At 39.1% G+C, this 25,672-nt stretch overlaps 1 protein-coding gene across 4 annotated transcripts in view; it reads right to left on the bottom strand.

The window, feature by feature from the left end:
* Nucleotides 1-25,672, bottom strand: part of USP25 (ubiquitin specific peptidase 25) — a 96,141-nt gene that overhangs the window by 38,803 nt on the left and 31,666 nt on the right. For 3 of the 4 annotated variants that reach the window (XM_074813680.1, XM_074813688.1, XM_074813695.1), the window contains exons 4-6: nucleotides 24,766-24,889; nucleotides 18,585-18,747; nucleotides 2,475-2,561 (exon numbers count right to left, since the gene is read on the bottom strand). In XM_074813680.1, coding sequence (XP_074669781.1) covers nucleotides 2,475-2,561; nucleotides 18,585-18,747; nucleotides 24,766-24,889 — 374 coding nt within the window. The remainder of the gene's footprint in view (nucleotides 1-2,474; nucleotides 2,562-18,584; nucleotides 18,748-24,765; nucleotides 24,890-25,672) is intronic. The other variant, XM_074813705.1, reaches the window with a different exon arrangement.

Here is a 25,672-nt window from a genome sequence, read left to right as displayed (position 1 = left end):
GATATCTTACATTACAGCTTTAAATCAAATTGCCTCTACTTGCCTTCACCTTACAAAGAAATAAAAGCACCATATTTGGGGACATGCATTCCTCCTATTTGTCTAACTTCCAATTAGTGAAGCAATCTTGTTCAAGGTTAAACTTTTAGAACAATGTAGAAATACTATGCTTAGGTCAAGAAAGACGTTCTTTGTATATGTTAAAGCCAAAGGCACCCCTAATCAGAAGAACAAGTAGATAGCCACCTTTGAGCAAGGACATCCCGGAGCCATTAGACCTTGCAGAAGGTACACTGCCAACTTGGCAAGCAGGCTCAAGGTCCGTGTACCCTTAGCTGAACTACAAAAATCACGCTTATAGGTCAAGACAACCCTTACCCAGGTGAAGACCCTTCCCCTGAGCATGCATAGTAGTAGAAATATTGCGTTGGCAGTATTATAATTGTACGTAAATTACTAACAAATCATCTTAGAGAGGATGGACTTAGAAAATTACTAACTCTGCAAGTTTTGTGTATAAATATAGTGTGAAAAGTCCTGTTGGTGTGCTTGATTTGTGGGAAACCACTGAGCACCTAGGCTTGTGCAACCCTAAAATAAATAAGCAATGTCTCTCCCGAGTGTGTGATTATTGACCTATTGCACACCGGGCAACAAATCCACTTTTTGGACAACAATGTATTTTCCTAAATTCTCCCCAAAACATATTTCAACACTATTTTCAGCTGTATATAGAACAGCTAAGTACATCAATTAATAATGTTATTTCATTCTGGAGTTTAAGTTAACAAAGGAGAGGATACAAGCTACTGTCAGAGATTCTTACCAGCAGGCTTGCAAAAAGCAAGGTTTCTGCACAAATCCATAGACTTGCCTGGTGTCACACCATTTCACACAGCCTTAATATTGTCTGCCATGGTCAGAATTTCTAAGAAATAGAGCTTTAGAACTGCTAAAGAAATTCGGTTGCTAGTGTCAATGCTTGGGCAAGACACTCTTCAAAGACAACAGCTTATTACTATATTGCATACCACCTCTTGGATGCCAACTGCTTTTTACGCCCGAAAAAATGAAGGTAAAGAACCCTGAGTACTGGAGGATACTACTAAAACAAATTATATGTCAAATAATGAATACCAGGCAGAAAGTCAATCTAAAAATAAAAAAATAAACATTTACATCAGTACAACTCTTTAGTAAAGCGTAACTTCATCCCGTCTTTCTTACCAAAATACATTGTCCCATCACCCTCTTGTGATATGTTCCTAATACTACCCATGCTGTATGTGCACATCATCTCATGATCTACTTTCTTCCTAAAAAAACCTCAAGTGACAACTTGCTTTTTGAACCGGGGGGGGGGAGGGCAGGTGGTGTTGCAGAGGTGAGAGGGGGTGGCAGGAAGGTGGTGTAGAAATTATACAGTTCTGACTGAACATTCCACTTCCCTTTTATGGTACATACCTAGAAGTTTAGAAAATAGACACTATCTTTTCTATGTCTGTTTTCTTTCGTTTTTTTAATTGCAGACCTTAATTTTGCTAGTGAACATTCCAGTCAAGCCTGAAGTGCCAAACAACTAAGAAGAGGCCAACAACATGCTCCCTTTTTAAAAATCCAAAAGAAAGGGGCAAAAGGCAATAGTCTAATTTCTAGATATGGAAGAATTCACTGCTCTGTAAGCCCTTGCTAAAAATCAGGACATCGAGTGCCTTCATGCTTCATACAGCCACTTCCTCTTCCCATTTCTTCCTCTCTATTTCATAACATAGAAACCAAGGTGCCCTCATGTATCCTTCCTCAGAGGCCATCACGAAGGAAGAAAAATTGGTCTGTTTTATCCCTCAGTCTATGACCATTCCCCCCTTGACAGCCTGAGGTCACAAGAAACCTGAGCTCTCCCCTTCCCCAATCCCATACAAGTACCAGAATAAACATGGGAAAATTTATGCTTACAAATCACCTCATGAAAAGGCCAGAAGAGACAAGCTAATAACCAAAAGCTTAATCTCAGATCATGAGTTACAATTAACATCCCCAAAAAAACAGTGAAGTGGCCAGGCCAACACTGACAATGCTGCTGGCAAAGCTACACAGATCAAGAACATGCAGGTAACCAAAAAGCATGCCCGTAGCTGCACAGTGTGAGGGAACTTGGCTAATAGAAGCTACGTTCACATTAGAAATGCTCATCCACTAGTGGCAGTGCTGCTACAGCTGTGTCAGCAAAGCCCTTCCATTGAACCTGGTGTAAGCAGCAGTATGGTGTAAACTCTGCCTCCCTCAACACCCTGCCCCCTACTCTACTGTGAAGCTAGCGTATTTTATGTAAGATCCGTAATAGGAAGCTCAAAGAAATGTTAATTGGTACCTATAAAATCCGTGCTAACTTGAGCTAGAGAACAGTGCAAAATTCGATTCCAAGAGAGAAATACCCTTATCAGCCACCAGAGGAAGTTAGCTTCTAATTTTACCTTTTGGTTTCGGGGCAAGTCTTGAGCATTTGCAGGAGGATTGAAATTCAAAACTAGTCTTCGAAATTCCAGTAGGTTAAATAATGACTGAAAAGAAAAAAAAAAAATTAAAAACGTTTAAGCACTTCTACAAACAAAACAAAATTTTTCCAAATGTGCCTTAGTGAAATGAGATGTTAAACATTTGCAATACTAAGGTTTCATTTCAGAAGGTACATTATTTCACTTACCTTTGCTAGACATTTTCACCAGAAGACAGTTACTTTTGCCAAGAAAACATCATAATCAACAAAAACGTCTTTACACTTAATCACATAAACAGTAATTTTAGATAAGAAATTACTTTATTAGTTGTATAAAGTTCTTGTAAAACTGTCAGTTTTCTAATTGAAATGAAAGCCTATTTAGACATGTAAAATTCATCTTGTAGCCCCTCTATCATCTACCTCCTCAGTGCGGACAAAGTACGTTTTTGCATATGCAACTTAAATCCACTTGCAATTATCTGTACTTTTAAAATTCTGTCCACTTCTCCCATTATTATAGGATCTGAATGATATACATTAGAGTAAGGAAACTGGGTTATACATCTTTGCAGGTAAGTTACAGCTGATAACATTCTCATTTTACAAACAGGTGTCTACAGGCACACCCACTGTGTAACAACACTGTAAGAACCCCACAGTGTGACACAGAGCCTGGAGCCAAGAGAGTACAAGAAAAAGATGACTCTGGGTTGCAAAAATAGAAGTCCACAGCAGTGGCTGAGAACTGAAGTCCTCAACATTTGTGTAACTGCATCGTTGCTTTTCTGTACAGGCAGAAAGCACTTTAGTTAAAAGTTTACTTCATTGCCACAGACTGGCACTTTGATGAAGAAAGGGTAGCAGAACAAGGTCTGAAGTATTTTAAACTTTAAACATCAGAGAAACACAGGAAAGATTTGCTCTCTTGCTCATACCCTTTCGTTTTACAACCTATACTGAACTTCCCCCCCCCTCCCACCACATAATAGCTATTTATTTTGGAAAGGCAGAGCTTGCCTACCCCAGCAACAGACTTTGATCCCACAACTTGTCCTACACAGGTAAAGGCTTCAATCACAGACCACGGTGGGTTTAATAGGATTTCAACCCCACAGTGCCAAGAAAGTGAAATTCAAATTGTGAAGAGGGACTGCATTTATTCTAATAATTTAGAACATGCTGGAAGTAAAAAAAGATTAATTTGTAAAAAGTTGCAATGTTTCCAACTGTCCTCATGAAAGAGCTTGTACTGAGTTTAATCTCTTCCCATACCCCACCATATAGAGCATCTCCAGCAACATGAAAAGGCTAAAGTGGTCTTCCCTAACATTTTTAGACTCAAAAATAAAATAATTTAAAAAAAAATTCTAAGTGACCAACCGAAAGACTTTTCTGACCTTGATAAATCAACACAGACAATTGAGTAGTCAAGATTTTTTTTTGATGCTCTGCTGTTCAAAATACAGGTTCCCTTTTTACATGTCCTTGCAGAGAAGGGAGATTAAAACAGAGTCTTTTGTTTACTTACTCAAAGCATAGAAAATGTTAATATTTAATTCAAGTGTCATTCTAGAAGTTGATACTAATTGAAATTATGTCTCATGATGTAACAGCATTCCACTGGTGGAATCTTCAAGCAAAACACAGCAAAGTCTTACATACAAAATAAACCAGCTGTTGAAATACAGTGTCCAAAGACTGACTTCTCTCCATGACTAATCCAAGTGCCATCAGAGTGCCAAGCAGCTGAACTGGCCAATTTCATAATACATATACATAAATTAAGTACACAAAACTGTAGTAAAGTTCAGAATTTTTGCCTGGCACGCAATCCACAAGTTTTTCACAAAAACTATTTCTTTAATCCAGAACTCTGAACTGTGAACATATAACTCTATGCTTTACTAAGCTGAATGAACCTCTTTCTGTAAACTGCTGAGAATAATTAAGAGCATTCTGATATGCTCTCTTCTTCTTCAGCTTTGTTTTACTCAAAATTTCTTATGCAAGATATTTAGTTATTGAACTTTTCTCCAAAACAGCTTACACCATACATGGCTGTACTGAGATGCAGCAGAACACTCACAGTTAATCTACTGCCAACACCACTAATGCTAACAGGACGGTATCATGCTGTAGCTCTTCTATACTGAGCTACATCAACTTCAGGAAACTTCTATCTTCATAAAAAATAAGAAGATAATTTCCCAGTGTAAGCATAAACAAGTATACGATAAGTGTACCTGTGACCAACCAATTTTTGTGCCAAAGCATCTCAAGGAGGAACTTACGGTTCTTCCTGAGGTAAGGAGATATAAACGAGCTCACCTAAGCCCTCACTGCTGCAGAGGCATTCCATAGCCAACCACCCCAGCGCCTCAAAAGTGGGCTAGGCAAAATAAATCCCAATTTGCTGAGCCATGTGTTGACTAGGCTTTCTACACCCAAGGCTGGCGACACCATGGAGCAGAAGCTGTTCTTCTGCAGCCACCGAGAGACATACAGCAGAGACTGTCCCTGGCCCGAGAATCACCCGCTGGCCCCAGGCCAAAGCACTGGCCTTCCAAACACATTGCATGGGGCAGCACTTCAACTCTTACCCACTTGGCTTCAGCTATGGAAAGGTGTCAGGAGTCCCACTGTAAGAGAACAGGCTGGATCTAAAAGGGGGATACTTCATATCTACTGTTCTTGACCAAATGTGTTTAAAATTTATTGAAGTATGCAAAACTTACGCATGCAAGAAAAAGTCGCGGGGGGGGGGGGGGGGGGATTTTTTCCCAGTGTATTTAAACCTATTTAAAAGCTGTCATCTGGAAACTTGACCAAGCTAAGGCTAAGGCAAGTTACACCAACTCAAATTATCATAAAAATCAACAGATTTTTAGAATATCTGCCTCCTATTATGTCAGTTTGGTGGCTGAACAAGATAGCAAAAGAAAATGAGAACAAACAATAACAACAAAAATCCAGTTTCAGTTTAGGGTATTCAAGCTAACTGTGTTGAATGACAACAGACATACTGTGGCTTTCCCTGGCTATAGGTGGTGATGTAGACATATTTTCTGTCACGCTAGAGAGAGCTAGGTAGAGTTGTAGCTTCAGGACTTTAAGATACTAAAACCATTCACTTCTCAGTAACAACCACCCACACTATATAGAGTACAAACTCAACTGCAGAATATAAACTGCCCTGGTTTCACCTAGAACACGCTGCTTATCCCTTTTCCCCCCTTAATGTCTAAAATTATCAAACTTGAGGACTGTGGCAGAATTTAGGTTGCCTGAGTAAAGGATTAATTCTTAACATTCAAGAGCTGTGATGCTGCATTAATACTACAAGAATATAAATTATTCAGCATATTAAATCCATAAAAGTTTGGCATGCAACACAGATCATTAAGAGCCACCAGCAGAGTCCTAAAATAGTAAAGTTACTGACATCAACAATACTTGGAGTAGGAAACAGTACTTCTGCGTCTAGATAAAAGATGACCTATCAAGCTGCTGCACAAAGCTTTAGACAAGCTCTCTGATGGATTCTTGCAAGTTCTGTAAGCACAGGGCACTAAAAGTTGTTTCACCAACAGATGTGTGAAAACCTTTTGTTTTCTTGACTAGCAATTTTGTATTTGTTTCCACCATTGAGAACAAAAAAGCAAAAAATTTTGCACAAAAACTGGGGAATTTTTAATATTGATCACCTTTTATACAAGCTTACATGAAAACCCTGATTTCATAATACAATGAACACAGCTGTCTTCCTATTCAATTTGCAAAGGTTAAGCTTGGAAGGAAGGAAGGACTTTCAAATTGTTCTGTGAAACACACATTAAAGTGATTCAGACTACTAATTCTAAACCAGTCAGCAAGATGACGAAAACATTCTTGTTTGGCAGAAAACCCATCTAGGATGCCAAAGTAGAATGAATACGTTTGACCAGTGCTGCAATGGCTGCAGAAAACCTCAGCTTCTCCTAAGGTGGCAAGAAAAACAATCACAGTTACTAATGAAGCTTAGCAAACAAAGTAGGACATACCTACTGGCACACAGCTGGAACACCACCAGCATATTGTGAAACGCGGTCATCATTCAGGTTTCACTTAGAGCAGCCCCGAGAAGAGCTGTGAAATTTCCATTCTTGTGTCAGGGCAGTTATAGGCTCCCTTTTACCAAAGTGAAGGGAATTAACAACAGGCAAGGATGCCATGACTAGTGTAGGTGTGCATATGTGCATAACGATACCTATGTGTCAGCAGCAAATACTGGCTAGGAATTTGTCCAAGTTAGTGCCAAGGCTTGAGATTTAACATGAGAAAAATACAAAGACTAACTTGAATTTTAGCAAAGAAAATTTAGGCAGGACTTAATTTGGCTAGTACCCAAAAACTAAATATATCTTATTAGTACAGCCTGAAAAGCAACTCTTCAGCAGGGGAAAGAAAAGTATGCGTTCCTACAGAACTCCTAAACGAATAGCTAAATGCCTGTACCCAAAGCAAAAACATGACCTTGTGTAAGTTGAAAGTTTATATATGCATTAAGACATCGCAACACACATTGGCCTCGTTTAGTCATCTGAGGCTTTTATGCATTTCCAGTTTTACATTTTTTCAGACTTTAAAGCCACAGAGACAGTATCTACCTTCACTTTGTATAGCAAGCAGAGAGCAATCTTAAACAATTAATACATTATTATTCTAAAAATAAAAAGCAAAAATACAGCCCTGCCTATGTCATTAAGTATATTATTTTGATTAGTTTGCGTCTGCCAACAAGTTAGACTTACGCTCTTACTTACTTTATAAACAATTTCAGTGTTTTACTGTATATAGAGCTAGTTTTAGTGGGGTAGATCGACCAGTATTAGGGTTAACTTCTTATTCATGCCAATAATTTAAATCAAAGAAAATGCAGAACTCTGGAATGTATGCTCCCACCTGCATGCATTATCATATGCTTGTTCCAGTAACATTAAGAACTTTCATTTTACTAGTTATCAATATTTGAAGTGCTAAAGGTTCAAAATAAAAGTACTCCTAAATACTGCACTTAGGCTTACTCGTGACTTAACACTCCTATATGCCTCAGATTAAATATCAGTGTCCAGCAAAGCTTCACATTGCAAAAACATACGCAACTTCACTGGCAACTAAGTCTTTTAGACTCTATATCACTAACTTGGGAGAATCACTTCTCCTTCCTCTTTAAGACCCTCCCCACTTTTTCTAGTTACTGATCTATTTTACTATTTTACCTTTGGTTCATACCCTTGAACCGACTTTTCTCACAACAAAGTCCATGAAGTAGCTGTTTGTTGCCACTGCACTGGCCGCTCTGCTCCTGTGCTACACTCCTTTCCACCCAGCACCTCCTTATAACTCACACTGGGGCAGCCTCCTACTCCACTTGTGCATGTCTTATTCATGTAAGTCGTAAATCCTGTTTTCAGAATAGAGAGTAATGATGGACATTAAACGTGATCATCAGGCCTATATTTGAGCCTATGCATGCACTGCATAGCAGTAAAAGTCAGCAAGCATAAATACAACAAGAATTCTTCCTATAATGTTTGAACTAAAAGGAAACCAACTACTATATGGATATGCAAATTAGCTTAAACACACTTTACTAACAATGTAGAAAATAATTACTGTAACAAGACTATAGAGAATTTTATACACTTTCTCTTAAGCAGATAAGAGAAAGTATAATTAAAATATACTTTCTGTATAAAAAACAGGAAGTGTTGTCTTCTACCTTTCAGAGGGGAAAAAAAAAAAAAAACCTTAAGATAAGGAAGTTACCCAGAATATATACCTGATACTGCTTCTTTCCATAAACTGAGAATTTGGCACAGTCAAGAGCCTTCCTAAATATCCTCACATTCTTTAGAAAATTGCATGTAAGGAAGAGGGTAGGGAAGAGAGGAAAACCGCTTCAAAGCTGGGACTGGAGCAGGTTCCTGTTCAAACTTCATTGTGAAAGTATAGGAAGAGGAGGTTTTTTTTCCTCTCTCCCTCTCTGAAACAAAACTCCTACAGACAGATACAACTGTTTCATGGCTGAACTTCAGCAAAACAACCCCACGTATACAGTGGTAGCAGCCACGAAAACATTCAGTATTTTCAAAGTCAAACAGAGATTCAATCCCAGATCTTAAAAGCTTTGGAAAGTATCTCAAAAAAGACATTTTTATTTACAAATAAACAACAAAACAGCATTCCAAACTGCTGAAAACCAAAGTAAAAAATGCAGTTTTAAGCTGTCATGTTTTGCTTTTCCAAAAGGCTGAGGTGTAACATGGAAGAAGATGGAAAACAGCTTTCATACTGTTTGATCTAGAAAGTAAAATTAACTTAAGACCTCTAGCAGACTTGGGTTAAGTCAACACTTTAAACAAATAGTTCACCATGGTATTACCAGCCTGCATTTAGAGAACATTTACTTCTTTATAGCAACAAACTCAGAACATTACTGCAATTCAGAAGGCAGGTAAGTATGATATGAGATGTGTCCAGAAGAATCCACTTTATACTTGTGTCTTGGCATGTACTAAAAAATGCCATTCAACCACTCCTCTATTACATGTTCAAAGCAAGGGAAAAAAAAAAAAATCTGTTAGGACATAAAATAATAGCCAACATTTCCTTACATGGTTACAGTTTTCAATTTATTGCCTAAATACACAATGTAAAATAAGTTTGTGGTATAATTTTAAACAACACACCTAAACAATGCAATGGTTTATACCCTTCTAAACCTAGAAACTGCACATAGGATCACAACCCGACACTTATTCTGTATACTTTATTTTAATTAAGTGAACAACTATTAGTCAAAGCTAAAGCTGTCATCCGTTAAAGCTTTCCATCCCTTCACAACAGAAGTTTTTCAGTATTATATATCACTAAATGTAAGGTAAAAGTTTGAAAATTCACACAAGCAACCTGAGGGCACTGGAGACCACAGAGAACAAAAAGCAGGAAAAGGAATATTGGGTCAGCAAATATCACAGGATGACTGAACTTGGAAGTAACAGGTCACTCTCTACTCTACACGGGAACAGAGGGAGACAGCGGGAGGGAAAGCAAGAAACTAGGTTTCAAACATCGTTATTCCTTTGCCCATGAAACTCTACAGAACAGTTTACATCATATTCCTTACCCCCCTCTCCACCCCCAGGCTGTTCCACAGAGAAAACAGTGGAAAGAAAATGTTCCATCAATGACCATTTTAACTCAAACAGGGATTGCACAGTGCGTGTTCTTCAGCATGCAGCTTTCCACAGCATGCCCAGGAAAGCAAGGCAGTAGTGTAGAATTACACATATGCAACTCTTACTGTTTAATACTAGGCTTTTTGGTATTAATGCACTACCACATCATCTACCACAATCCTTTCCATTCAACATGATAAATAGGAAAACCAAAACAATGCAAAATTCAGATACTTGTGGTAGGCTGCTTCAAAGATGGTAAGAACAATAGCTGAGCCACCAGCTGGGAAGAAAATACTTGCTTGGTTCTCACCCATCAAGCTGTCTCGCTTCTTCCCAGAACTAGAAGCTTAGGACCAAATGAGATCCTAACCCCAAATATACTGGCATCAGAAAAGCAAGAAGGCTGCTTCTAAACACAATGCAACACAGTAAAATGCCAGAAGTGGTATTAGGGACCCTGAAAATATAAGTTAAAAAGCAGCCATGGAGATTTATGCTTGTAAGACAGTAGCTTAATTCTTTTTTCTGCAAGCTATGTACTTTTGGGGAAGAAAAAAAAAGCCTCATTTTTGAATGACTAACCAGATTCTGACAGACTCCCAGAGAAAAGGGTATGGAGATGCCGAATCCCAGCTGTCCTGTTGGGATAACTCATCTGGTAAAGGGAGGAGCTACAATCCAGACAGGCTCTTGGTAAGTCATGAGACCCAGGAAAACACTGCATCTAGTACTTTAAGTATGGGACTGGGGGGGAAGGAGAAATAGAGCAGCATTTACTGTACACAATTTTCACATGATTCCCCACACACTTTCTTCCTTTCATCAGAAATTTGTCTTAGTGCACTGAGTGGACAACATTCACTAAACAACCAACTACTCAGTATCTCCCATGACACCTTTTTCAAGGGGCAAGTACTGCCAGGGCATTACTTCTCACACAACTGAAACCCTTCTTGGAACTCCAAGTTAGTCTTGTACAATGTCTTAAAGCAAAACACCTGGGAGACAACTTGCACAGGCAGCAAGACTACAGACATGATTCCACAGCACATCCCTGCAAGTTACCCACTCTCTACCTTCTGCAAACACTTAACTCATACTCAGCATGACACAAAGAAGTCACTTCACAGGCACAGTAAATCTACTATTTATGTGTCATTTTCAGACTATAAGCTCTTAAAACCAAGGAAAACTGTGAAGTTACCTTTTTATGAGGGAGCCACTGAAATCTACTGCAAAACCAGTAGTAGAAACAAGTAGTAGTATATTCATGTTTTGTTTCTTTAAAGAACTTGTGTGCAGGGTTTGTATGTGTGGTGGGGGTTTTTATTAGCAGGAGAGGCGGCTACAGTGATGGCCCCCTGTGAGAAGCTTCTCAAAGCCCCCCGGCTCCAAGCTGGACCCACCTCTGGCCAAGGCTGGGCCAATTAGTGAGAGTGGCTGCGCCTTTGTGATAACATATTTAAGAAGGGGAATCTGGGAGGAGCAGTTGGAAGGAGGAGTTGCGATGAGGACACCTATGCAAACACTGAGGTTAGTGGAACAAAGGAGGAAAAGAGGAGGGGAGGGGGTGTGATGGTGCACCCCACCGCTGCAGCCCGTGGTGAGAGGGCAGGCTGTGCCCCTGAAGCCATGGAGGTCACTGGTGGAGCAGATGCCCACCTGCAACCCCACGCTGGAGCAGGTGGCTGCACCCAAAGAAGGCCGGGACTCTGAGGGAATAAGCCCCCGCTATTGTAGTTTGCTGGTGGGAAGACTGCAACACGCAGGAGTGACCCCCGCCAGAGCAGCATGGGAATGGCTGTGGCCCGTGGAAAGGACTCACGTTGGAGAAAGTTTGCAGAAGACTGTCTCCTGTGGGAGGGACCCCACACTGGAGCAGGGGAAGAATGCGAGGAGTTGTCCTCCCCCACTCCTCCCCCAAGGAGGGAGAAGCAGCAGGACTGACCACACACCCCCATTCCCTGCCCCCCTGGGAGGGAAGAGGTAGAGAAATAGAGACATCAGGAGCAAAGCTGAGCCTGGGAAGAAGGGAGAGGTGGGGGAAGGTGTTCTCAAGATGTGGTAACACTTCTCACTGTCCTACTCTGTCTGTTAAATGTTGCTGTTAGTGTTTGAATTAAAGTGATGGGTTTTTTCTTCCCCTAATGAGTCTGTCTTTTGCCCATGACCATAATGGGTGAATCATCCCTCTCTATCCTTATCTCAATTCCTGAGCCTTCTGCTTTATTTTCTCCTTCCCAGTCCTGAGGGGGATGGGATGAGTGAGCAGCTGCATGGTGCTCAGTTGCCCTCTGAGCTCAAACCACAACTTGATATCTTAAGTTCTATTTCAAGAGCAGACATATGCAGTTACAATAATGAGAATTTAAAAAAATAAACAAACCCACACAAACAACCTTCTAGAAATATTCTGAAACCTCAAGATTTAGGGATCCTTCTATAAAAGTTAATTTAACTAAACAGTAGCAAAAACATGTATGGGTGAAACTGTCAAAAATGTAGGTTTATTACAAGTTCAAGAGGAGGTGGGAAAATCGCTGAGGGACTTGATTGGTTTCTTGGTAGGTAACGAAGAAGTGAACATGCTTTAATACAGTTTTGTTTTGACATATTTTCTTGGGGACTCAGTTTTAAATTCAAGTTTATTATTAAGAGTCTTCAACAACAGGACAGATTTTTAGAAGTTATACTGTGGAAAAAATTATTACTGTTCATTCTAATGATGCTAAACATAACTGTTGAAAGCAAAACTTTGTTTTGGAGCTATCTTAAGTGAGAGTCCCTTCTTCCCCTACGGAGTATGACGACTTCCACATGTGTGTATTTCTCTAATGCACAAATAACTACTGATTAAAAGGTAGTATTTCCAGTAATGTTTGAATCTTCTTGGGGTTTGCTGTCACTCACTGCAAACATGTCTTAAGGAATTTCAGGCTCTTAATGCAAATACAACAAACCATGACTGCATTTGACGAAGGCAGCTAACTGGCTGCTATATAAAAAAAACATACATTGCGTAAGGAAACTGTCAGAATGTCAGAAGTGTTTTTTTTCCTTAACAAGCACCCTCTTAAATAGAAGGAAAAAGATTCTTCTTTCTTTGCAAGTTAGTTTTCGATCATATTACACAATGTATCATTGTGACTGACAGTAGTTAACATTTAGATATTATTGACCTATGTGATGTGTCAGGTTTCAAAAGACTCCTAAAGAAAGCTTGAAAATACTTCTACATAGTCAATGTAACCCAAGGAGTCAATCTGTCCTGTGGATAAATAAATATGGTATTAGTTAATACTCTAAATTAACATGCATTAAATTTCCTGGGATGGTTGTTCGAAACATAAATCTTCCTGGCTGGCAGACAATATTAATAACCTAAATTTTCAACCAACTGAAGTTATAAATCTTTCAACGGTTTACTTGCATTACATTCTATATTCAGACCTAAATACAGAAGTTTAACTATCTTTTAGGATCAAACCATTACAATTTCAAATGCCAGATTTTCACGTAAGGGCAGTGACCATAAGAACTAGCTAGCCCTCTTTATAATCCGTTTTCAAGGTATAAAGTTGCACATCGGGTGTAAGTAACATGAGATCATAGGTCTACCATACGTTTTTACATTCTCTAGCCTCTGTTCTCCTCCCTGTGTTTAATTAATTAAAATTCAACTCTCCTTGAAAACATTTATTTAAAACATTTGCAGTTTCCTATGTATAAATATTTCTTTTACAGAAATGCACATAAACATGAAATCAGTCATCTTGAGATCTGGGACTACTATGAAACATAAAATCTGATTACACAACAGAAAAGGTAAAACACCAAGTCATATTAGCTCCACAAAGAGCTTTATGGAAACTAAATGTTTCTCTCTATTAGCACTAAGACAATGTTTCTGCCATTGGGAAAAAAGCTATGCATGTGAAGGAACAAAGACAGGAGAAGAGATGAACAAGAGAGAAAGATCTCAGGAAAACAGAAAATTCAAACACTGGATAGATTACTAGATGCTGAAAGGAGAGAGGCCTAAGAACATAAAAACTTCAGTGGGAAGGGAGGTGGTAGGACAAATAAAGAAGGCTTTCCATTTCATTATCTACAGCAGTACCCAAATATTATGTGAAGGTAAGTAAGTCCTACCCGTAAAAAAAAAACAACACAAAACAAAAACCAAACATAAAACCCATGACAAATGGAAGAAAACCTCACCCAACACCAAGAAGTCAAAAAGAACATGGATAACAGCAATGCAATTTCTGTAGTCCACTGGGATCTCACAGTAATTTCTGAAGAAGTCATTCAACAAAAGCTTTTAACTAAGCAGCAATGAGTTAAGATGGAAGGTCCAGGCACAAATAGGCAATCAAGAAGAAAAAGAGGGCAGAGGCAGGCCATCTGTTGCAGCCTGAAGGAAGGTTACTACAAACTCACACAGTCTGTGCTGGTAAGTGAAGTGCTAAGGCTTGGACAATAGGCCCACCTATAGATGAATCCTGTATATTTTATAACTGATAACCATTGTGCTAACAGGTGTTATACTAAGTTATAACAAACCACCTATTCTGATGTAAAAAATAGAAGTATTGAAACCTGAACAACAGGCCCTGAGCCAAAGCTGCTAACTCCGTATGTAATCATTAGTGAAATATGTATGGAAGATGTAGCTCTCTTGAATGTATATTTATCTTTCTTTGTGTGTGGATAAAATAACAGGGTCATGGAGACCGTTGTCTGTCACTGTGGCCTGATGTGAGACCTTGCACATAATCCAATTAGATAAGCAGGGAAACTCCCTCAGCTTCTCCCTTGAGCCCTGGCCAGGCTCTGGGGGAATCTAATGTGAGATTGAAAACAGGTATTTCCGCTTAAAACAAAGGTGCCAGCTATTCTGGCTCGCTGATTTTTGGGTATATAAAGCGGGACCCGCTCACAGCGACTTTGGAAGCCTCACCTACGGGTGGACACACCACGTAGGATTTCCCACTTGCCGGGACAGGCTCTCCAAATCCTCGCTGTAACCGGGGCTCCCCAGTGTCTGCGGGTCTGGATGATGGTAAAGTATGCAAGTGGTGATGTATCTTTCTTAATCACTACTGTCTCTCTCAGGTAGTAATGATTTGATCCATTACCCTGTATTTTCCTATTTGTTTGAGTGCACTATTCTGTCTTTTCTTACTGCATGTTTTCTGCATTATTCTGTTATATTATTATTTCTAGTAATACGCCTGCTCTTTTCACTCTGGTGTCTGAGTTTAATTGGTATCCCTAATCAGCAAAACAGTAAGCAAAATTCATAAGTGTTCTAGACAAAAGAGCAAGTGGCAAGATGACCAAGTTTGCTCAGTAGAAAGATATGCAATGTAGTAAAAACAAGAGCTGGCAAAGATGAACTGACGTAAGGATCATATGGGACTGAGGGACTATGTAATAAGAAAGCGAAATTCAACACAGATAAGTGTACAGTGAGGTACACGGTGGAAAACAACCCTAAAATTTATAGAAAATGACAGGCACCAAGCTAACTAATATTATTCAAAACTTTGAATTCATGACAGTTCCATGAAAGTATCAGTTCAGTGCATGAAGTAATTAAAACCAGAATAAAATAATTAAGAAAGGAAGACAATGAAACAGAAAACATTACTATAAGAATCATTGGGTAATTCAGCTCAGAAGGGATTGATGGAAATCTCTTGTCAAACCTTCTGCTCAAAGCAGGAGTTCATCTGTGAGATCAGACCAGGCTGCTCAGGGCTTTTTCCAGGCACGTCTTAAAAGCCTTTGAGGTTCAACAGAGCCTGCACAGCCTCTTTGGGCAACCCCTACTGCCTGCAGGTCCTCATAGGGAAAAATGCTTCTTATATCCAGGCTGAATCTCTCTTATCTCAACTCACTCTCATTGCCTCTCATCCTCCTGATATGCACTGCTGTGGAAAGCCTGGCTCCGTCTTCTCAAGGGTCAGCTAATGCAGACCATCCCATAGCTTCTCAGGTTGACTTTTTTGTCTGTCTGCAGTTAATCAGAAACCTCTTTGATTCTCCATGACCTTTCAAAGATGATAGAGAGCAGCCTTCCTAAGACTTTACCCTATTCTCTCAGCACCACTGGATGCAGCTCAGTGAGTCCTGTAGAATTACATGGGTGAAGTTTCCTCAAGTAATCTCTGACTCAATCCTTAACCACTGCTCAGAGTTCCTCTCCCCCAACTAAGCACAGTGGTCTGAGAAATCTCATCGGTGAAGACCGAGGCAAAGCAAGGCACCAAGTACCTCAGCCTTATTTAAGTCTGCTGTCACTATATGACCTGCTGTATTCAGCAACAGAACCGTGTTCTCCTTGCTCAGCCTTTTATGACTAGTGTAGCATCAAAACCTCTTCTTACCCTAGACATCCCTTGAGGCCTCAACTCTAGATTAGCTTTCACTTCCCTAACACCATCCCTTCATGCCTGGGCAACATTTCCAAACTCCTTCTCAATAGCCCATCTCTGCTTCCAGATCCTGCACACTGCCTGCTTGCACTGGAGCTTGGCCATGAGTTCTCTGAGCAGCAGAATGGATCCTTCTTGCAATTAGAGGATACTGACAGCTTTCCTGAGCTCCTCTGACTTTCAGAGGTGCCTTTTATGGGATCCCAGCTACCAACTTCCTAAAGAAGCCAAAGTCGGCTCTCCTGAACTCTAGGGTCTGTACCCTTCTACTCCTTGCTCACTCCCACCAGGATCTTGAAATCCACTATTTCATGGTCACTGCAGTCAAGAGTACCCACATTACTACATCTCTAACCAGTTCTTCCATTTTAGGGAACAGCAGATCCAGCTATGCATCACACCTAGTTGGCCCATCAGTACTTGTATCAAGAAGCTGTCCCTGACACTCTCCAGAAATCTCCAGAAAAGTTTTGCTTGTGTCCTGCTGTGTTGGACTTCCAGTAGATGTTGGGATATTTATTAAAGTTCCTCATGGGAACCACAGACCATGATCAAGAGACCTCCTTGCTCTTAAAGAAAGCTTTGTCCACATCCTTATCCTGAGGAGGGTGGTCTATAACAGACTAATCAGGGTGCTACCCTTACCAGTCTCTCCTCTGATCCTGACCCACAGACTCTCATCTTAAACTGTCATCTTATCCGACACAAGTACCACATATATTTGATCTGCTCCTTCACAAGGAAGGCAATGCTCTTCCCTGTCATCCCTACTTGTCTTCCTTGAAGAGCCTGCATCTGTCCGTCTACCACTTCACAGATTCACAGCCCACTCAGACCTTGAAAACTTTCCTGGTCCCCCAACTAAAATGCTAATAGAGCTAGAAAAGATCTGGATAACAGCAACAAGGTGGATCAGAGATTAGAACAGATTCTATACAGGCAACAACTCAGCAGTCAGCTTGGAAAGAGAGACCACTGACCTGGAAAGAGCATGACAGCAGTCCACAGAACTGTAACAGCAAACAACATTTAACTGTCTTGTCCACCAGGAAACATGAAGGCCACCAGAAAAAACTAGTGGGAGCCAGGTCAAGAAAAACAAATACAAACAAGGTGGTTCTTCGTGCAATAGCGAGCACAACTACACAATTCCTCCCCAGAGAATCCCATGGGTGCAAGAAGCTTGCAAGGTTCAAGGGAGACAAGAACATAAAAGAGAGGTCCACTGGGGATTACCAGCTAAACAAACTGCAAAGGATTAAGAAACTCCCCCAAGATGAAAGCAGCTGGAGGTTGGGAGTGTTTTAATAGAGCAGTATCATAAGTACTGTTTGCACTCCTCCATAAGCACCCATTTGCAGAAATTGCTAGGCAGAACGTTGATCTAAGTGAACTCAGCCTGAAGTACAACAACCATCAGTATGAAAGTAACCATATTAGTTTATCTGACATGCTTCAGCCTGACAGTAATTTGTTAAAAATGGGTATTAAATATTTAATTTGCTTTGTCACAAAATGTCAGACTATGAAAAGTTATGATATGCTGAATTAGCTTCTTGAAGACCAAAAATAAATTTCCCCCTACTGTATTCCAGTTTGACCCACAGTCTTCTGTGGGTTTGGATGCTTCTAAATATATCTACAGATTATTTACAGACATGCAGATTTAGCAATCACTTCTAAAAAAAATATTGATATTAGAGTATTAGATTTCACTAGACAAGTTGCAGTATCTGTATTCATTTCCCTACTGATCCCATGTTTAAAAAAAGGTAGCTTTTAATTAAGCTACATATACACAAAAACAGACTAAGAGCCCATATACTGGCTGTGTTAGGTAAAGCAACCCAAAACAGACACAACTGCATCCATATCAGACCTTCACTTTCCTCCTTCTCAAGCTTCCTTTTTTATCACTTATTCCTTCTTTTACCCTACTAAGCTATTTCCTTGTAGCTGTTCTAGTAAGCACTCCATGACTGAGGGTGTCATTTCCTCTACCTACCTCCATTGTTAGCCACCCCCTCTCCGTCACTTACATGTGTTCCTTTTAATATAACAAGTCTGTTCCTCATCTCTAATTTAATTTTCACATGTTTTTAGGCATCCACAATTGCCATTGATGTCAGCATGAGCTCCAGACACCCAGGATCTTCAGAGACTCAACTCGTTGTCTTCAACAGCTTTTTAATAAGAAACATTTTGAAGCTTCACTTAGCTATGCTACAGTACTTTCTACACTTCAGACTTATGGATAAACATGTTAAGAGATGCAATAAATAAGTAATGCTCAAAAAATCTCATGCAGTGGCCTAAACTTCCCAAGAAAACAGATATCTTAAGTTATCCACTTAAAATAACTCACCTCACAATAACAACAATGAAGAGCATACACAGACAATTGAAGAGGGTGCTTACCTGAATGACAGCACTAAACCAGCATGTGTTGCCAACATTCTTTAATCCTACTGGACAGTTGTCTTGCCGCTTTCGATCATAAGGGTTTGGAGAGTCACTCCATACCTCTGGATGCGTCCTCTTTAAACTTGCTTTATTTTCTGCAATACTGGCTTCTAGAACTCTTTGGGAACAGAAGTGGGGGAAAAGTGTGAGAAAGACAAAAAAGAAGACATAGTAAAACACCTTCAGTTACTAATACAGACATCTTAATGACATCATTTGATAGCTTATTGTTCCTGAGCTTGGTTTTAAATTTATATGTAATAATATGTCTTCAAAAGTAACATGCTATTTTACTTTTAGATACGTCACAGTAATTCCATTACCTTTTGAAAAATGGTATCAGTGAGTGAGTGAATCTCCTGTGAGAGCTCTAGATACAAGAGCCATGTCTGTAAGTCATCAATTATTTAAGAACCAGATTCATATAGGATGGATGAGAAATTTTAGGCAGTACTATTAGTGCAGCGCTTTCATCTACAAATGCTTTTATTGATATGCAAAGCACAAAGTCACCAATATTTATTTAACTGACAGGAAACCAAAGCTAGCTAGGCAACTTTCAAAAATGGAAGAAGCTTTTTTAGTTTCCATTTTTGCAACTTATGCAACTGTATTAATCACTTTACGTTGCCAGTAATTATTTTATGAGCCATGGAAAGACATCTCTCCACAATTTTTAAAATGCCACCCAACAAGTTAATTGTACACATCAGTGACCACATTCTTTGCAGGAAACTGCTCCTACATGATTTATGCTGAATGTCCGTATTTCACATGACAGTAAGATCTGATGTGTGTTATGCTCCTAAACTCAAGCTTCACTCAACACAGTATTTCTGTATCAGCACAAACCCTTAGACTTGTGACAAAGAACACCTTAAAAGGTAATTTGTGGTAGCCACATATTCTAAATAGAAAGATGAAGATGGATACATTCAGGTCATAGAACAGTAGCTGTAATACGTAAGCCAAGTTGCCTGGCATGTGCACTGCTGACAGTGGTCACTATCCCCGACCATCTAGTCCAAATACCACATAGAATGCTGAGCTGCTACTGAACTACTACATTCGACAAGCACAGGATTTCAGGAGCTGCATGACAAGCATGTAAGCAGTCTGAGCAGCATGAAGGGTTGTCCCCTTTGGTTCTAGACTCACTAAACATCAAAGAAAGGCAGGTTTAGGCTGGTCTGTAAATGGCATTCCTAAAGGACAAAGTTTGAACACCTTATAAAAAAACCAAAGAAACAGGAGGGGGGCAAAAAAAAACCACTCTAACCGTAATCCCTCAGCTTCCTAACTAAATTTTTGTTTCAAGCTATGCTCTTGTCAAAGAAAGAAAATGTATCTTACAAGAAATACACGAACTATGAAGCATTATATGTGCTTCATATGAATTCACTGTAGATAACTGCTTTGGGGTACATACTAATATGTTATTGCTACTTATTTTGAAAAAAAATAGAAGCAATCAGAATCTGGGAGACCATTAAGTATAAATACCACTTTTGTATCAATACATCTCAGGAAGAACCTAAAACTTGTAATTTCCTACTGATTAATTAACTTCTGACAATTTTTTTTTTTTCGACAGGTAACCTTGTAAACAGCACTGAAAGGACAGGCATATAATCCTCTAAAACTTTCTGCTCTGACATCTCTTCAAACACTGCACAGGGATGGAATCTGACTCTTCAGTAGTTCTTAGTTGTCTTTATGATAACGTTATCTCCTAAGCAAACCCCAAAATGTAAAGAAACAGTCAAATTCATTTCCCTTCTCACTGATACAAAAGTGTTAGATGCCCAACGTATGTCTGCTTTGAGAGTAAAAGTTATTTGACACGGACACTAAAAAATAATTCAAAACAAGTGTCTCATGTATTTCACATAATTTCTCATTCAGGTAGAATTACTTAAACTCTCATTTAAAGTAAATTGAAGGGACATGTAAAACTGATGGGAAGGCTGACAGACCAGATTAAATTTAGAATGATGTTGTGTCAGGCCTACAATACCTATTCCATACCACTTTTGTTTCAGGGAAACAAACTTTTTTCCCCCCACAAGCTCAAGAATATTTCAAGATATTTCAAGATTTGAGTTCATAAAAAAAATACGTTCTCAAACTGAAACATTTCCCTGACCCGAAGGGTATTACCATTTATCAACTTAATTACCTACTAAAATTCCTTCTTAGAATTTGTTTTTGTATTTCTTTAGCAGGTGAAGGATTTTCTCATCTTTAGCTCCGCCTCAAATCTGTTTCCGTGTCTTAAAGTACTTGATTCTCAAAGCTTCATGATATTTTTCCTTAATTTTACCTGTAATATTATCTGTCCTCAGAGAGCACATGCAATAGCTGGACACCCTATGTGCCAAAAATAATTTTCAGCCATGATAGCTGTGATGCAAACTGAAATAAAAGTGAGCACAGTATACAGGAACCTAATGATCAGCTCAGAAGCTACATAAGTAAGTGTATTTACCAGCATAGTGACTGTACCTCTTACACTATAATGTTCACTATACTATAGTCATACAGTCCTGATCTGGGAGACTGCTTTGACAAAGAATCTTACTCACACATTGCTCTCAACAAAATGAACATCCTTCCATAAAGTTAGTACAAGGATTTAGCAATTCTGATTATGCAGCCGAAACACCCTCTTTGCAACCCTTGGAGACCACAGCAGCAGTCACTAGCAGCAGAGCTGTAAGCTACGTGCAGGGTACGGCATTCCTCTAGCCTCACAGGACCAAAGGCTTCCCCACCTCCAAGTGTTGGAATCTTGTTTGGAAGGAAACTCTGGAGTGAGGGTTAGTTAATGCCAGGCTTGGCATGGGACCTGAAAGCAGTGTTTTATTTCTCTCTGTAACAAACTAGGCATAGCCAAGCAGCTTTGCAGAGCTGCTTGCATGGGGCTAGCCAGACAATGCAAGAAGCCTCAGGCAAAGTGAGTCCACAGCACAAAAGTTCAGCCAAACCATGCTGAGGAAGCCCACTAAACATGATGCAGAAAAGCCCACTCTGGCAGGCTACTTGGCTAAAAGAACAAGGGAAGGTCTTTATACTGTGACTGTCTTACAGCTGGACACCCAGGAATATCCCCAACCCTACATCCCTCCCCAGTTTCACCTTTGATCTATACACACAATGCTTAACCACAGTGCCAAGTCCCCAACAGTTTCAATGACCATGTTAAAAAAAAAAAAAAAAAAAAAAAAGACCTAGGGGTGGTGCACATCCTTATGCACTCACAGTATGGGCTCTCATTTTAATACGGCTACTACCCTAGGCATAACACAGCCCAGCTAATTTCTCCTTTCAGTCATATCTTACAAGCTTCCCCAGTGATGTCCTATCTGGCCAGTCTCATTTGCCTTCAAACCATCAAAACTAATAAACAGGAGAAACTTTTTCGTATTAGGAAATACACTGATCATGCACATTTCCTTGTGAGATTTAAAAAAGGCAATAGTAAAAAATGTTAAACATGCCATGTACAAGATGTTCAGCTTGGGACACTTGGACATTTCAGCTGCACTTCTCTAAACACCTACATAGTAATCAGATCTGTCCTCATTAAGTAGCACAAGGCAATTACATTCAGGAAGACAAATTCTACGTGCATTACAACATTAATTACACAAATCAAGAAATTCCATTAATGTTTCCTTGGAAACCATAACAAAATCAGTGCAAATTAGGTTCCAAACCACTATGAATACCTCTGAAAAAAATATCCTCCACACCAAAGACTATTTAAATACACACACATCCTAGCATTATTAAAAATGAAAGATTTCCACAGTTTAATTTGCTTATTATTGACTTCCTATTTGATTTCTGCTTCTTATTTAACTTGGAAAAACACAAGTAGATGGCTGCAGCTTGATTTGTTTACAACCACAGTGTTCTACTTTTTGTTTTGAGAAGTCCTGCACAGATACTGTGCTTTCTATTGGAATGCCAACATTCTTCTGTGGGGTGTTAACTACAAAGTGATTTTTAAAAATTTTTTTTAAAACAGTCTTAAATCCTGTCATTAAGGAAACTAATTGAACAGTTCAGATCAAGAATTCAAGAATTCTGAACTTCCTGTATTTGTACAACTCAGACATAATTTGCCATCAACTCAGGGTACATCTTGGTATGTAACTGAGTTGATCTAATACCTCAATGTTGCCAGAACCCCCAAGATTCTCACTCTTCTCTGCCTCCATTCACAAGCAAAGTCCCATTCCTGTGCCATGATACACTCTGAATCTTCTAGTGATTAGTAATATTTTTCTATGGCTTTGGGAAATGAATTCATGTCACAAATGCTCCAAAGAATACTACAGCAAGTATAGAAAATGTGGGACAGTGTGCAGGCCATATCCCCCTTGGTAGCAACAAGCTCTTAATTTGGCAAAATTACACACAATAGCATGTGCCATCACATACACATCTCTCAACAGAAGACCAACGTTTTCTCTGTATATAACTGAACAGATCATCTATATGCCTTTGTACACACAGAAAAAAAACAGCATACTTTGTTTTTCACTTCTCAGACTAAAAAGACCTGTTTAGTCTTACCTGCTTAGCCCATAACTAAATATTATAAATACATGCTAGTTAAATTATGGTGCATTTTTTCCTAGTTGCAGAAAATAACAAAGTCTACAGGAAAAAACCTAGAGCTTCAAGGCTCCCAAGAAGTGAGCACAACAGAAGCAGTCAGAGCTTGGAAAGGAAATAAAAAGGGAGAAGGATTTCCATATCCAGAAATAGGTCCATCTTTCCAAGTGCCTGCCTAAATCACAACTCTCTTGTTATGACAATTCTATCCTTCAGAAGGAACATGCAAGAGCTGAACTTCTGAATCAGAACTGGACAGAACATCCACCATAATCTTGTATACATGCACATACTGAGGTCTTAGGAAAAAACCCATCCCTTAAAATCTTCCAATTATTAATGAGAATATAGATCACACTCATCCCACCTTTCTCTCCTAAAACATGTTATCTTAAATTCATACAAGATGGCTTTTATCACAAATGGGAGGATGGAGAGAGGGGTATGTTTATTCTCACAACTAGTACATTTGTTTTTCAACAGAAAAAAAGAAAGTTACTGTGGATAAAGTAACACTGTCCATATTCTGAGAGCTGGACTTTTTTGATAAGCCATTTAGCCTGTCAAATACAGTGAGCCAAGAATTTTTGTGGTGAATCTCCCCCACCTAAATTAATTTTTTTTATAAAATTAGTCTTTTACAAGGAGGAAGGACTTAACCTTCTAACACAAAGATCAAATCAATGCCCTTTTCCCCTAGAACAAGGCCAGCTGCAAATGAAAAAAACCAACATCCCTCCCAAGGCCAGCCACAGATGAAAAAAAACAGCATCCCTCCCACACAACCCTACACTCACACTTAGTTCAAGTCCCAAATATTTCATAATTATATCTATATTTACATATAAACACACACCGTACAAAAAGTTATCGTAAAATCTGATCAAAGTTAACTTACAGACTCTTAGCACACCCAAGTTGAGCAAGTTATATTCATAAAACTTTAAACCAAGAAGTTAACTTCACTCAAAGCTTACAAATCCTATTTGTTAAATAGGTTAATAATATACTTTATCAGCTAAAATACAGCAGCTGCTCTTAGTATACTCAAGTCATAGCATTACTGCTCCCTCCCTCAATCTCAGCCTTAGCACAGAGGTGAGAAAATGTTATTGTAAAATGAACACTGCAAAATACAGGACAAAGAATTTATTAGCTTCTTAATTATATTTTGTTTTTATTGCTTTTTACCTGATACACAAAAGAAACTTTTTGGTTTAGGTCCTATTTAAATATGACCATACAACCTCTATCTCCATCCACTTCCTCAATATTTAAACAAATACATCAACATGAAACATACTATTAAATCCTAGCTCACACATAATAGACTATTTTCCAGTGCAGAACATACAATACATTAAAGCAACATCCTGAAGCCAGGCATATCAGTAGCACAAGTGAAAGTAAATAAGTTATTGTTTGTTAAATTAAAAGTTTAAAAAAAGCAATACAGGCCAATCTCCAACTCTTTAATTTAATTTCTGCTTTATATAAGTTGTTCGTTTACCTGCTAATGGCTTGTTCCTCATCTGTTATTCCAGTCTCCCTGAATGCCCTGTTTGATTCCTCCAAACTCAAGGCAATTGCCCTCTGAAGATCATCTTTATCATCTCCAGTGAGATCAATCACATCTGAAAAGCAAAACTATCTTTCTCAAAATTAAAAGTGAAACAGAATGAAAGTCAAGTCTTACTGTAGAGGAGAGAGAGCCCACGTGGATTGCTGACCACCATTCCAGTTCATCCCTCCAGTGCCCTGTGCTCTTCCAACTTCTAACCCTGCTAATGGCTCCCTTCCACCTCCAAGCCAGATAAAAACCTCAGCAGCTTTCTCTTGCTAAGATATGATGCGCATAGCCTTCCTTCCTCCTAATGTTCTTAAGTTTCACTAAGCTATGGGACAAATTTAGGAATCCATGGTTTCTGAAAGCCCTCTTAAAGCAATACACTTAAATGTATTACTTCAGCTACCATAATAAGTTGCTTCCAGGGAACACATGATGAAGACAACCTTATCTTAAAAAGGATACCTTAACTGAGCATAGCTGGTTTTCCCTCCTCGTGGAGTAACGTGTGCAGAGTTTTCCCAATACAGACCCAAATTCTACAAGTATTTCTGTGCACTGGTGAGCCAAATACTTTCACACGGTTTCATAACATGTGAGAGAGTTCCTTACTTAACCTAATTCTTTTCTATCCTGTCTGTGCATTCCTTTCCTGAACATATTTAAATCCAATTTCTGTCTACTGGAAGTATCCCATCTCAGCAGTAGAATTGAAAAAAAACAAATACTGAAGCCAAAATGAGGATCCATACTTGGACACATGGGAAATGCTGTACAGGCTACTGACTGAGTGAAGAAGGTGAAAACAACCCTACTTCTGCCTTCCTCTCCAGCTCCTATTATCTAAAGA

Source organism: Strix aluco, chromosome 2, assembly GCF_031877795.1.
Source record: "Strix aluco isolate bStrAlu1 chromosome 2, bStrAlu1.hap1, whole genome shotgun sequence".
Lineage (NCBI taxonomy): Eukaryota > Metazoa > Chordata > Aves > Strigiformes > Strigidae > Strix > Strix aluco.
This window is presented reverse-complemented; position numbering and strand designations above follow the sequence as displayed.